The sequence below is a fragment of the Schistocerca gregaria genome, chromosome 6, assembly GCF_023897955.1.
Source record: "Schistocerca gregaria isolate iqSchGreg1 chromosome 6, iqSchGreg1.2, whole genome shotgun sequence".
Lineage (NCBI taxonomy): Eukaryota > Metazoa > Arthropoda > Insecta > Orthoptera > Acrididae > Schistocerca > Schistocerca gregaria.
The window spans coordinates 282,990,808-283,006,749 of record NC_064925.1 but is presented as its reverse complement, the minus strand read 5'-3'; the positions used below and the strand labels follow the sequence as shown (position 1 = coordinate 283,006,749).

The following is a 15,942-nucleotide window of genomic DNA, read 5'->3' as shown; positions in this document are numbered from 1 at the left end:
ACTGACACTCCATGCTCACCATACCACCTGATTTACAAGAAAGAAAAGAATATAAGACATTTCTTGTTCATCCGTTTTACACTGAGGATAGTAAAAATATGGCTGACTCATCCTGTGTTGATGATTTCTACTGGTGCATACTACCCCCTCCTACCTCTTCCTTGCCCCAGTCCTGTCTCCCACCCTCCCTCCTCCTGTCCGTCTCCCGCCGTGGTCTTTCGGCTATCACTCGATGTGTTTCCCACCATCCCTTGGTCTCTGCTGTTCACGACCTCTTGCTGACCTTAATGACTGCTTGTTTGGTTTGATTTTCTTTGGGTTCCTGGCCACATAATTATCCTGGCTTGATGTCAAATCCCTTTTTATTCAGTCATGGCCTTAATCCTGGGAGGCTGTTTCCTGTCTAATGAATTTTGTGTCATCAAGGAGATTCCCAACATGTGATGTTCTTCTCCCTGCCTCTCCTGGTGGGAGTTCACCATCCTCTTCCATCTTAATATTGGCCATACTAAGTTGGCCCATGGTTTTTATTCCGCAATGATTCCTTTGTAGTTGTGGGGATTCTCGCACAGTGATCTATATTTTGTTGGACCTCCCCCCAGCTTTCGGCCCTTCGTACTAAATATGCTCTCCTGCCTTCCTTGTTTCTGGTGTTAGCAGACAATCATCACATGTTTATCCTCAGTTTTCTTTGTGAAAGTGGTTCGTACTCTTGGGTATAAATCCTTGAATTTTCCTTTGGAATTTTGAGTCCCTCAGTTTAATGTAGGCATTGGTTATGAAGACGTTGATCTTGCCTCCACACTGGCCAGATTCTCCCTACGTTTTCCTTACATTTGGTCTTATCTGTTCTGCTTTTTTGTTCCCCTTTTCTAGTGTCTCCTTCCTCTGCTGTTGTCCTGTTGTATCATGATAATAGCATGGTGTGAGTGTCAGAACGAATCAGTGGCTGTTCTGATGCCCCACCGTGCATAACGCTTGTGGGGGCACCCCTGATTTCCCCATTTCCACCCACCGCACTCCTGTTATTTCCTCTTCCTGCTGTCCTGATATCCCTTTCTCCACTTTGCATGTTATACCTTCCACTTGACTGAACTGTGATGAGTGTTGTTCCTCCCTCGATTTCTGCAATCCAGATCATGGGAACAATGACCTCGCTGTATGGTTCCAGACCTCGCTGTTTGGTCCCCTCCCCCAAAATCAACCATCTTTTCATGTTAATTGTATCAGCGCATAAAATACCCATTGAAACTAATAATGAAGTTCAGTCGATATTGTCATTTTATTTCAAACAAATGATGGAACTTTTCTCCACATCTATGTTTTTAGCTGTCTTCTCTTCTGTCAGTTGGTATTAAGGTGTAGTTGATTTTAACTCCTCTCTTTGTCTTTGTGTTCTACAGTTTTGATGTGGGTGCTTATGGACCTAGTTGTTTTTGTGTCCTAAAACAAAACCATAATCAAAATTAAATTCTTGATCTAGTGGCGATTACAGACTTTTAAGCCCTATGAAGGAGATAGAAACTGCTGCTTGTCTTTCAATTTTATAACATGAAACTTGTGATGTGTCCCAAACTGAAAAAGTATCTTTGAGCATCAGTCATTTACAAAACATAGGAACTGTTAATGTTTCACAAGTTATCACTCTCAAAAGTAATGGGCCAGTATTAGGATGAGGCCTCAAATGTTTTTGGCTAAGTCTGCAGACATAGATACACAAGCAAGAGCCTTGAGCATTGTTTTTGAATTGTAATTCTTATAATCTTAATTTCATCATGCAATATGGAATTCAAACATTTTTACCAGTCAGAAAATTTATTGGAATAATGAAAGATTTAGTAAACTTTATACAGGAGTCACCGAAGCGCTTTGCTCAGTTCAAAGAGTTGCAGTTTGAAAGTGAGAAAGAAATTGAAAAATGTTTACCTTCTCCATCAGCCTACAGTCCAACAAGTTATATATTAAGATTTAACATTTTATGGAATTGTGGTTGATGTCTCATTTTGGTATACATTCCTATTTGACAAATGTGTAGTACAAATAGAGTATATGAAGGTTGTAATGGCAAATTATAAATAACTGATGTAGCTTCTGTATGACATTTCTATTGACAAGGGAATTAGCAGCAAGGTAGCGGCCAAAGCATGGGTATCTATGATTATGATTATTTGCAAAGGTGAAAGGGTTATTTCAATTTAACAAGGGTTATTATTGTTTTTCATTGGTTAAAAATTTTAAATACAGAATTACAGAAATATAATCGTGTGAAAAAATACCAGTTACTGATAAGTGCTTCTTATGATTTTAAATTTGAAGAATTTTCGCATAAAAGTGCTCAAACAGTTGCTGATCTTGGTTCTAACTCAAAACATCTTGATGAAAGTATCAAATTCAGAATGCTTCAAGAATTTTTCAGAAAATCTTTTTTTGAAGTTTTAAATCAATTTATTGCATCAGTCTAGTGTTGATTCAGCGTTGGTTCCTTGAAATTTTTTTAATCATTGGAAAAATATACCCTTGGACATAATACAGACTTGGATGGAATTGTAAAATCTTACAAAAATGGGTCTTATGGAGAGAGATTAAGTAAGAGATGTGTTTTTGCAACTTTTTAGAGAGAGAAAATGAGCAGTTAGGAAAACTGCGGAGTTTTAAAAAGTTATGAGCGGACAAGACAATTAATTCCAAAGCTTGCGTACTGTGTTTGCATTCTTATTAAGCTTCCTTGGTCATTTGTTGTAATAAACAATGCTCTTGTAAGTTTATGAAAAACTTGTTTAAGATAAAAGATGTTACAAGGTAGACTGAACCATACGATTATTTTGCATGTGGTCTGTGACATTAATAATGAACTAGATTTAGATTATTTCTTAAATACATTTCTTTCATGGTTGACGAAGTGTAGCACAGTTTTTGCATCATGCAAAACATATTTTTTTTTGTATTGGAATGCATTTAATTAAATAAATATTTTAAGAAGAGTTGAATAATATTCTATTTTTATCCCTAAAAAGTCTCCAGTTCTTGAATTTTTCTTCTGTTTAAAATTTCTTCCTTTTGTGGACAACTACACACTGGGGCAAAATATGAACTCCTGGCCATGGTAACAGTGACAGTTGCCTGAAAGCAATAATACTTGATTCACAGTTTAAGATGAAAAGAGATAAAAGCAACTGCTACTCTTTCTCAACCAAATTAAATGACTGCCCTTCAGGCAATCATTAAGACCTTGAAATCGGGTCCCTGTAATAAATAATTATCTTTTCTTTTATCTCCGCTGTCAGCCATGAAACAGGAGCTGTCTTTGACTGTGCAAATGAATTCTCAATTTCATGATCTAATATAGTCTCATTGCTTATGTCCTATCATTGGATATACGTCAAGTTATGGCTAGTGTTTTTTGTGTGGAACTTAGGACAAATTCGCTCTGGCAATGTATACAGTGTGTGTTAAGACTTTCACACTGTGGTTGAAGGCCGGACAAAAGTTTGTGTTACTCATATCACTGTGTCCTTTTCGTTGGGTCGCACCTATAGATAATGAATTTATGGCTTATGACGGATTTTCTGAAACCAAACATCTGAACTTGTGAAGAATTCAGGAAATAACATTTTTAGGTTTCCTAAATGCTTTCAACACCATCCCTGAAAGCGACTTCTATCTATGTTACAAAATCACTATCCTGGTATGTGGTTTAGTCCCAGTTGCAAGAAGCCTGTTGAATGATCTTCAGAGGCTACAGAAATTTGATTTTCAATATCTCACATAATTATCAATCAAATTTAAAAATTTAAATTTCTGTCATAACCTTCACGCTATGAGAGATAATTTTATGTTGAAACCATAACATAATAAGTCAAGTATTACAATTAGAAACTGTGTGCGCCTTGAGGCTATGCAATGACATTGTGCAACACTATATTCATCTGGTGTTTGAGAATGATAGCACTTGGTTACTTGCAACAAACTTTACACATAATTTTTTCAGTTATACAATTCAAGTCAAATATTTAATGCATCAAAAGCAGTGGAAATTCCTGGATGGTGCAGTACGTAAAATAAGGGAAAGGCAATGGCAATGGCAACCACTCACCTATAGCAGATCTATGGATGGAGGACAGTAACATACAACAGAAAACAGCATTCACACTAGCTTTTGAGCATTCACTCTTTCTAGCAACAGTACACACATTCACACACACCAATGCACACTTCCTGACGTGTGTACTCATGCAAGGAAAATGGCTGCAGGAGTGTCTGTGTCCTTACCAATCTAGCCTCTTCCCTATTCCCATTCAACACTAAACAGCCCACTATTTCACCAATGCACCAAGTCTTTTCACTTCTAACTTCTCAACTGCACCTTAATGCCTGACCCACTCTCCACCTCGTCCCTGCACACTCCCACTAGCAGTATTTTACCCTCCCTGCCACTACCCTGCCATCCCTCCCCCTCCCTACTTCAACTTCCTAGGTACCCCACCCGGTTGCCTGTTGCATCATGCACTGCTGCTCGTAGTCTGGCTTCAGCTGCCAAAGACTGCATCGCGCGCGCGCATGTGTGTGTGTGTGTGTCTGTGTGTGCGTGTGCGTGCGTGCGTGCGTGCGTGCGTGCGTGCGTGCGTGTGCGTGCGTGCGTGCGTGTGTGTGTGTGTGTGTGTGTGTGTGTGTGTGTGTGTGTGTATTTTTGATAAAGGCCTTGTTGGCTGAAAGCTTATTTTGTGACAGTCTTTTTGTTGTGCCAGTCTGCGACTCAGTAGCTCCACTATATGGTGAGCAGAAACTATCCTTTACATAACGTTATTACATTCTAGCCTGTATTTTCCATTGTTAATATTATGAAAAGGATAGTTGCTACTCACCATACAGCAGAGATGCTCAGTCGCAGATAGGCACAACGAAAAGACTGTCAGAAAGTGAGCTTTCATCCAGCAAAGCCTTTGTCAAAAGACACAAACACAGCAAACAAACACACGCACGCATGCACATGTGCTCACAATAGCAACTCTCACACACATAACCTCAGTCTGTGGCAGCTGAAGCTAGACCATTTCTCAAGTGCAGTATAGAAAGTCATTGTGGGAAACTTATATGAGACAATAGGTAATAATGCAAAGAGAATGAAAATAATAATGATTAAAAGCCTTGAAATTATGACACTTTTGACATCAGTTTCTCGTGCTGTAAGTGGCACATAACAAACTGATAGGGAACACAGGTCAGATTCAGACTGCACCAAAGAATAAGAAAATTCACGAAGGCATTTGATGCGTGGATATCTTACTTTTCTTAAATATTGTGCCCACATGATTTGATAGCTACCTGAGACAAAGTATCGACAAGACTGGAGAAGGGCTATCACATGTGCTCTTAGGAGACCTGTGGGTTTCAACGCGTGTTCTGTTGGTTTGCTGTAGTAGTATATCAAGTGTTACATTCTTGTTACTGACAACATATCTAAGTACCAGCTCTAAGAATGCCACTTCTGCTTTTCAGGCATGATTAGTCATCTTCCTTCAGTTTCAAGATGAGCACACTCTGACTGAACTCAAAGAAGTTATACAGGGTGTATATGCCTCAGGACAACCAAGAAAAACCAGGGAATTTTTTCATCTGGGAGAAAACCGGGAAAAACCCAGGAATTTTTCATTGTTTTAGTTTTCAGTTAAATTTTTGTAATGTTGATTGGTAAGAACTGATACTCTAACAGAATAATATTGCGGCAATGGGACTTTAATGAGGGAGAGAAAACCAAAGTAAACTTAAATTGCAAAGGAAATGCGCCATTTCAAACAACAAAACACAGTGCACACACAAATGTCTGCCAACACCAAAATGTGTCAAAGGCTTTAGGATGAAGACTATGCAATACTTCACAACAACAAACTGCTTCCAATGACTGTGATGTCACGGCAGTTTACATTAGGTTCGTTTGAACAGATGCCAGCGGGCTCGTGTGTGTGCTCAGTTCAGTCGTGTATGAGTAGTACCTGCTCGTGCTTTTGGCTGCTTGAAGTACGGCTGTTAGCTGTATCAGCAGTAGCAACAAGCAGTCAGACACTAGTTGGAAAACTACTTCTGGTGAGCCCAAGCTGCCAGATACTCGCATGCGCAGAGTGCAGTTGCAGTGGAGAGGGTGGTAGTCTCCATGTGATAGTCTCCACATGCCCCATGCTTAGGTTTACTGATTTCACTTTTTTGTCTTTGTTTACAACTCTTGTATCAAATGAAAACAAAACAGATTTATGTGAGAGCTAGCGAGTGAATTAAAATACATTTACATACATATGTAAGGCAAAAATATGTTATTACTTTTAGTTTACTGCCTTGCACAACATTAAAGTTATTTTTGTCGATTTGCTAAAGAAATTTGGCTTTTATTAATTTTTCCGAGAGGCAGTCAATTTATTTGAAAGAGAGTGTTTCATTCTACAGAATTGGCTAGTGTCAACTGTTTGCTGAATTAAAAGTGCGCATTTTTTACTTCCTGGCACATATGACGTTATGCCATAATAAAGAACCAAACATGAGATAATAGAGTACTGGTACTCCAAGAAAATTTGCAGCCTGAAAACCACACTGAAAAGCTTAAGATAAGGTTGGGGCCTATTTCTTTGTGACTCTGGACATACACATGTACACTTTCAGCCAAATTATGCATTTTAGTCTGGTTTGGGAAATTCAGGTTCTCTTCGAGTACCCTCTGGTGTTCTGTTTCATTTACGATGTAATGCAAGATCTCGTAAAGCTATATAGGTACGAACATGTGGGCTTCCTACATCATCGTAACTGAGCATGCATTGTAACATCGTTTTCTGTCGCTCTCTGACAACTGCTGAAACGAACTGTAACAGGTCGCGGAAAAAAAAAAATTGCGAATGGTGGTTGAAAAGCATTACTTTCAAAGTAAATTTCATTTTATGCAATATTAATTATGTTACATGTGCGAATGTGCTTTGAATTTCTGAAATCACAAGGCTATTGATTCCCATTTAAAGCTTAATGTGCTGAGGGCCAACCTCTTAGAAGAATTTTGAGCCAAACATTTATGTATTGTTTAAAATTTTACTGGCACATTTGTGTGATGTATATTAAAGTTTAACACGTGCGAAAAAGACTAATATTATATGTGAAAGCTTAGTTTCTCGTGTAGGTACACTATGTATATTAATTTAAACAAATAACTTCTTCTATTTATTTGTTCGCGCTACTGGACAGTGATGTTGATTGCTATGGCCTGACTCGTGTGTCCTATGCCTGGACTATCTGCTGGTTGCTATGGCCTGACTCGTGTGTTCTGTGCCTAGACCATCTGCTGTCATTGGTTGGCTATGATTGGCCTACTAACGTGCATCACAATCTAAATTTCAATGCTTTGGAAACTGATGTGCTGTGTTTGATGGAATCCAAACATATACTTTTGTAATACGAAAATATGCAGCGTACATGCTGCTGCACATCAAAGATCTTTCCAAATGCCCCCCCCCCCCCCTATGGGGGGGGCGTTTGTTTTCTAAAGTGCAGGGAAGTTTTATGCCGGGGTATAAAACCTTAATCATGCACAGGGGCGATAAGTTTTATGGTTTCGGGAGAGACTATTCTGGCACTTAACATGGAAAAAGTATATTTTCACCTGGGAAAAAGTATATTTTCACTCAGGACACCCAGGAAAGATCTGGGGATTTTTTTCCTCCTGGTCCACATATACACCCTGTTATAGCTGATTCTTAAATCATTGTCGGTCAAGACTGTCATGAAGCAGCTCCTCCCACACATCCTGCTGATGCCTCATTACCTTGTCAAAACAGTAAAAGCTTCCACCATGTTCCCTAGTAAGAATTTAAATTGGTCAAGAGTGTATCACAATATGCTGAAAATCTCACTTGCTAATCTGCATTAAAAAAAAAAAAAAATTCAGAGAGAATTTATTCACTTACAATAAAATCATGGAGTCCAGTAACTGTCGTGCTGATAAAGGTAGAACAAATAGTCATCTGAAGTTTTCAGAAACCATGCTTGTGTAAGATTTGGTTTTTTGATCATGTTAATCCTCATCTTTGTTAGTTAGGGTGGCTGTATCCAGATAAGTAATGAGATTTTCTTAGTCAGTGCACTGACAATAGCTTTCCTTACTCCCTCTTTTTCTTCAATATCCTATGCTGCTTCTGTAATAATTGTTTCTCATAATTTTTACCAGTTATTGTTTAGCTCTCTTGTTTTCCAGATGTGATTGCTGAAGTGCTGTTGTCATGTGGTTCAGGTAACACACTCACAGGCAACTGTATTATAGCTAGATACACTGGGAGAAAGCATTCTCTCAGTGAATTTAAATAGTTTGTGTGTTCCATGACTGGGATGTCAGATATTACATTTGGCATGGCAGTTGAGTGAAAGCTGGATAAGGAAAACATCAGCATATTTGATTGTAGGCAGAATATGGGTGCTCATGCTCTTTGCCCTTTGCATCTCATGGGACGCACTAAGATTTCTTGTTATGCCACATTGAGTGTGCTGAGAGTGCTAAGATTTTGGAAAATCTGGTTTCAGAGACAATGAACATGAGAAACAATGTGCTGATGACAAGAGTCCATGTTCACTATCTGGGATTGTACCAGTGGGTTACTGGTTGCACTGCAATTTAATGCTGAATGACAGTTAAGCAGATATACTACCCAGAATCACATCCTTGCTTTTAGGTACAGAAACCACTACCCTATACTTGCATCGCTGCTTGCAAAACCACCCAAGGCATACTAATTAACACAGGCACAAAAACACAATAAATCGACACTAAAAGCATTAAGTTTTTTCACCTGAAGTGGAGAGTCAGTCTATAAGTTACTATAAGCTGGTGGTGTGGTATGAATGCATTGAAAACCACGTGAGGCCTCACATTTCTCTTGCCAACAAGGACACCATTCAGGCAGGTAATGGAGTATTTTTGTGTAGTGGGTGTTTACAAAGAAAAGAACACACACTTGGCATTACCTTAGTGTCAGACAATAAAGACACTTTCTGTTTGACCATGTGGATCTGTTTCTTCAACTACAGCACCCTGCTTGTCATGTACCTTCAGAAGGACAATTTGTGGGGATTGTTTCCCTAACTAATTTTCTAAAACTAAATACATAAATCATTCAAATAAGTGGAGTTTGGAGTGCTAGGTTCTAGATGTGGCTAGAAAATGACACTTTTATTAAAAACCAAATTGCTACACCAAAGGGATATGAATTTGCCTCACAGATTAACATCCTTGCAGGAGGTCACTTGGTAAGTTCTGCTGTGCTAAGTAAAGGCGCGCGTTGCAATCGTCTCTCGCGGGAAGTATCGGTGGCAAGATGGCGAATGGAGAATCAAGTTTTGCATGGCGATACCCACGTAGCCACAAAATGCACACCAGTCAGAATGTTTGTTGCACATTATTTTTCACTCACGGTGTAGGTGAACCTTCACCTTCAAACTTGACGGCACGTTTGTCAATGACAAATGTGTTGCTGCATGGTGTGTCCACCGAAACACAGTTGCGGGACTGGAACGATTCTAACACAATGAGGAAAAGGGTCAGTCTGAGCAAAACTAGGCTGGCAGCCTTGTCATGCCCCGAGCAACATCCTTTGCACTTGTAGCCAGTGACCATAGTGTGCAGGTAACCGATCATGCAGCAGTCTGTGGTGGAAGTCGGAGTTCGAAGAAAAACTTGCTGCTGTAGCAGGCAGGCCACCACAAATTCATCATCCGCAAAATGTTATGGATGTTAGAATGCTTGTGTGGCATCCCAGTTCACCCAATTTGCATCCCATTGGGCACATCTGGGGCACCATTGCGCGATACATGTACACCGTGGATCCAGTACTGACAAATGTTCGTAAGTTATGGGTGGTAATTGCGTGGTCATGGACCTGGGTGGCTCCTTGATGTAAGTGTCCTGTAGGGTATATGCCACAGTAAATTGCCCCCATCATTATGGTTAAAGAGCATGCTAAATGCTTGTTAAATTTGTGTCTTTTGGTTGCTTAGAAGTATGTACAGTACCCCCATTTTACATGAATGTTACACTCTGAGAAATTGAGAGGTAGTATTGCTTGCTAGTACTTAACTGCAGGAGGTGAACTAGGTAGTACTAGTACTGCCAATACACACTACTTAGCTTTTGGAGCTAACAGTTTTTGTGTGGCAGAGGAAATAGGGACATGCCGCTGAAGGTTAAAAGGCAAAGTCAAGTCATTGTGACACTAGGACGAGAGACCCACCAGTAATTATGATGAGGGTAGACAAAGATGAAGGGGGAAGCATTGGAGAGAGGTCAGAGGTGGTACATTGGTAAGTACTGTGCCAGCTTCATTCTAGAGATACGGACAGAGTGAGAAGTAAAGATACAGGAGAAGAGAAATTAGGATGTGTATGTAAACAATCTGATCAAAAGTAACCAGACATACCTATGTATTGGGGAATTTACCACTGGATGTCGTGAGAGACAGATGTGCCTGTAAAAGGAGCCAGGGAGTATTGTATTGTATTGTTTGTAGAGAAGCAGCTATAGCACAATGTGTCAATCAGGAGAGCTCAGTGAGTTCGAATGTGGACCAGTTATGGGACGTCACCTGAGTAGCAAGTTTATCAGACACATTTAGACTCTTCTGAAGCTGCTCAGGTCAACTGATGATGACGTGATGGTGAAGTGAAAACGTGAAGGGACAACAACCACAGCTAAACAAAGACCAGGGAGACCTCATATACTGAGGGATAGAGGCTATGGAGTGCTATGGGAGTAGCATTAAAAAGTCACATGATATCTACAGAAGGAAGTACTCAAGAGTTCCAAAGTTCTTCCATCAGTGCAGTGAACATATTAACATCCACTAATAGTTGTCAGAAAACTTCTGATGTGATACTGTCTCCCATAATATATGGAAGTAATATGAATCAAAGTATGTTCAACATTTTGAAGTACCTCAGCAGTTGGGCATGGAAAGTAAATAAAAAAAAATTTAAAAAAATCATTAATTTCACAAATATCTCCATACCACCTTCAACTGTCTATTGTCACCTTTGGTACAAATAACTGTGGGACACATCATGGAACAGCAGCAATGAGGCCTTTTAGGTTGCTGGAGGGGGTTGGCACTACATTTGCACACACATGTTGCCTAATTTCCATGAATTTTGGAAATGGGGGCAATGAGCTCTGATGCCCTGTTTAATCATATCCCAGATGTGTTTGATCATGTTCAGATCTGGCAAGTTGGGGGGCCAGCACATCAATTGGAACTCACTTGCACAAGCTCCACTGGACCCATGGATGCCCATGTGAATGTTTCCCAGAGCATAATGGAGCTGCCACCATTTTGATTGTGGTCTGCAGTACAGGTATCGAGAAGCTGACGATGGATTAGTGTCCTCCCTTCGGCATGATGACAGAGGTATCAGGATTCATCAGACCATGCAATCCTCTGCCACTTTACCAACATCAGTGCCGATGGTGACACGCCCATATCAGTTGTAGCTTCTGGATGTCGTGGTGTTAACATTGGCACAAGCATGGGTCATCAGCCCATCATTGGGAGTGTTTAGTGCTCTGTGTATTCATACACTTCTCTACCTTGTCCAGCATTAAAGTCTGATGTTGCGCCACAGTTTGCTGACTGTCCTGTTTTATCACTTTTCCCAGCCTATAACGTCTGACATTGGGACATGGTTTCACCATGTGTTGAAGTCATTCAGATTGATTGTGTGCCTTTCCCATTCTACACATGGACGCCATGCTCACTGATACTACTTACACCCTGTCTGTGTCTGACAAGCAGTCATGCCTTGGCCCAGTGATGCTGTTATCGCCTGGATGGCTTTATATTGATAGTAGGTTGGTGGTCATGTTTTGGCTCCTTAGGGCATATGGGTTGTTGAATCCTGTCTTGTGCAGTGTGTTGAAATACAAAGTAGGAGTGTCATACTTATGATTCAGGATCCAAACACATCAAGAAAAAAATCCGGACAAGGAACTGAAAGTGAACTGAGTGTTTGCCAACTGTGAAGAAAAAAATCCGGTCAAAGAACTGAAAGTGAACTGAGTGTTTGCCAACTGTGAAGAATTTGGGCATGGCATTGAGAGCTCTGATTGGAGGAAAACAGTTCACATGCGTTAAGTTGAACTCTCAAGTAATTTTAATCAGATTACAGCAGTCACATTCCAACATTGTGACTCATGTTCAAAGCCAGGAACAAGGTATGTCAATGTGTAAGACAGCAGAAAATTACTATAGAATTATACATCGCTTGTTTGTCCTCTTAAGATGTACTTTCTGACCAATAAGTAGTTTTGTTTGATATCTATTATGTTACATTATGCCAATTGTGTCATATTAGCAACTTTAAGAATGTACTTTGGAAAGGAAAATGAGGTAGGCTTAGGAAGGAAACAAATTCAAGAAGTAATGTAAGTTAAGACCAGGTGAATAGTGAGGAGTGCTTGAGGAAATTATAATCTTGATATTTGTAGATTTTTGACCAGGATGAAACTTGAGAAGGCAGTAGTCTTTTGTTTTATAGTAGCATCATGGTTTTGAGTGGGGTATATATAGCAAAGATATTTGTTTGCTTATGTGTTCAATATGGTAATTATGGGTGTAAAAGCAGTTACAAGATTGTTGGTTCATGTACTGAGAATATCTGTCAGAACACGTCCACTCAGTTAGAGAACATTTAATTTGTAAGTTGTGGCAGCTGTTAAAATGACTATTAATTATCCTCTTTTGGTGCTACTGAGCTTGGTGTGTATTAAGTTTCTGGGTAGAACCATTGGCTGAATGTTTACAGATAAGAACTTCCATTTTGCAAAGGCTTTATATTAATTTTCATGTTGGCTCATAGCTCATATTGGGGTAAATAGGCTTCCACACTGTATGTTTGTAGATAGATTCATGAATAGTCTGCGTGTACTGACTATGTGCAACAAGTGAGAAGAGTGTTTGCTGACTTTTGCATTTGTTATTATATTATATCACCTAGTTATTTAGGAGAATTCTGCATTATTCAAGTACTCTCCAACAGCATAGATTCCCTGAATAAAAAAAAAATACACTCTTTGGTTTTAAATAATTTAATGACTGACCCATTAATGGAGTACAAATTACAACTGTTGGTGTGTTAAGGCTCACAGTTCCTCAAACATGCAAAAACTTATTTTTTCTTTCATGGAAACATCATGAAGTGACTTATAATAATGTATAAATTTCAGTTTAAATATTGATGACACCAAAGTAGGACTTGTGACAGTTCTGTGAGTTTGCCATAGCACTCGAGAGAAAGTCACATAAATGAATATAAATATGAATGAAAACCTCAATGTGAATTTACTTATGCTGTTGTATCTTTAAAACTTCAGAGTTTTGACACCAAAATAAGAGACCATATTTCAACTGCAGCACATCTTTCTCATGACTCTTTTAAGTTTGCACAGTCTGCTGCCTAACTCCCATACCCTATTGCTTTACCTTACATGTTTTACCTTCTGATAACTGCAGCAAATGAAGCAATCAAAAAGGGATATAGTTGTATAAAAATGAGATTGACAGGAAATTCAGGAAGACAGGAAAAACAGGAATGGTTAAAGAACAAATGCAGAGCTGCAGAAACATGTGTGACTAGGAGAATAACAGGTGCTACCTATAGGGAAATTAAAGAGTCCATTGGAGAACAGAAAAGCAGTTGTATGGATATAAAGAACTCAAATGCGAAGCCAGTTCTAAGCAAAGAAGTGAAAGGAAATGTGTAACAAATATATAGAGGGTTTGTATAGGGGAAACAAATGTGAAGACAATATTACAGAAAGAGAAGAGGAAGTAAGTTGAGGTGTGATGGGAGAGGTGATACTGCGAGAAGAATTTGACAACATTCCTTCATAACTATTTAAATTGTTGGGAGAACCAACTATAATAAAACTTATTCCTCCTGGGATGGAAGACACATGTGACAAGCAAAATAACTTCCTGAAAAAGTGTAGTAGTAATACCAACCCCAAAGAAGGCAGATGCTGCAGTTGTGCATACTTCTGTACCATCAGTTTAATGAATAATGTCTGGAAAATATTGACAGAAATTGTTTACAGAAGAAGAGAAAAGTCGCTCTTGGAGAAGGTAAGTTTGGATTTCAGAGAAATGTAGGAAGGCGAGAGAGTACTGTCCTTACATCTGATTTGATAATTTAAAGAAAGCCAAACCTATATTTAAAGCATTTATAGGTTTAGAGAAGTCTTTTGACAATGTTTACTGTATTCCTTTCTTTAAAATTTTGAGGGTAACAAGGATAAATACAGGAAGCTAAAGGTTATTTATAGATTGTACAGAAACCTGACAGTGGTTATAAGAGTTGAAGGATGCAAAAGGGGAATAATAGTTGAGAAGAGAGTGATATGGGGCTGTAGCCGATCTCTGAAGTTATTCAGTCTGTACATTGAGCAAGCAGTAAACGAAACTGAGGAGAAATTTGTAAAGAGAATTAAAGTTCAGGGAGAAGAAATAAAAGCTTTGAGGTTTATCGATCACATTGTAATTCTGTTAGATAGAGCAATGGACTTAAACAAGAGTTTTTATAGATCCATCATACAGATGTGGATGGATTTTGCTATTTGGGCAGAAAAATAACTGATGATGACTGAAGTAGAAAGAATACAAAATGCAGGCTGGCAGTAAGTAGAAAAGTTTTCTGAAAAAGAGGAATTTAACAGGTGATATAATGTAAAGTGTTTGGGAGTGTTTTCTCATGGTATTTATCCGGAGTGTAGCCTTCTGTGGAATTGAATTAGCAGCTCAGACAAGATGAGAATAGAAGCTCTTGAAATGTGTGGCTACAAAAGAATGCTAAAGGTTAGAGGGTTAGATTGAATAACAGATGAGGAGATACTACATCTAATTGGGAACAAGTTAACTAAAAGAAGTGATTGCTTGACAGGACACATGAGGCATCAAACAATAGTCAATTTGATAATGGAGGGAAACCACCACCACCACCACCACCACCACCACCACTGCAGGTAGATTCATCAAAGCTTGATATTATGCAATAAACTCTTATGAAGACATTGTTCCTCATTGGTTGTAACAGGCCTTTGTCATTGATTTCATGACAGTTGCATTACATGGTTGTGACAGGTATTAGCTTTTTATTCATTAATTACTTACTTTGTAGTTTTCCTTCGGAAAAGGGAGCCATATTGAAAATGAATTATTATAGAAAATATGTAAATTATTCACAGATGAGTTTTTGAGATTGTCATGGTTGCAATTTTACAGATAACCATAAAGAGAATGTGCTGCAGCTAGTTGTTGAAAGATGTCCTCTTAAAGATGTACAGAACATAAGGAAGAGCAAGTTTGCTGCAGAAGAAGTAGATTGTTCTACAAGAAAACTTGTCACCAAGAAAGAAGCGGATAAAAGAGGTCGCTTGACTTGTAGTTAAAAATGTAAGTGTGTGTGTGTGTGTGTGTGTGTGTGTGTGTGTGTGTGTGTGTGTGTGTGTGTGTGTGTGTGTGTCAGTTGTATATGCTTTTGAGATTTTATGGTAGTGTGTCAAAGGTTTTTTACATAATATTTATTTTGATGAAGAGCAAAACCTGTACATAATTTTTACTAAAATTTATGTATGAAGATTATTCTGTGATATTGTATGAAGATGAGGGAAATGTCATATGTTTTCTGTGAGAACTTTATGCCTTGTAATAAATGCTCATTACAATCTCTCTCTCTCTCTCTCTCTCTCTCTCTTTTGTGTAATACCTGGTTCTTATGTCTTTTATAGCGGTCAGTACTATTTCCTCTTATGGAGTGCTCTGTGATTTGAATTCTACACAAATGTTAATATCTCACAAAAGTATGGTTAATGTAACAATAGGAGAGAAGGAAAGTTGCATCTCTGCTATATGGCAAGTAGCAACTTTCCTTCTCTCA

General features: G+C 38.8%; 1 protein-coding gene across 4 annotated transcripts in view; it reads left to right on the top strand.

The window, feature by feature from the left end:
- Positions 1-15,734, top strand: part of LOC126278387 (protein Spindly-like) — a 188,767-nt gene extending 173,033 nt beyond the window's left edge. For all 4 annotated transcript variants that reach the window (XM_049978480.1, XM_049978485.1, XM_049978484.1 and 1 more), the window contains one exon: positions 15,288-15,734. In XM_049978480.1, coding sequence (XP_049834437.1) covers positions 15,288-15,454 — 167 coding nt within the window. In that variant the 3' untranslated portion in view covers positions 15,455-15,734. The remainder of the gene's footprint in view (positions 1-15,287) is intronic.
- Positions 15,735-15,942: the final 208 nt, after the last annotated feature.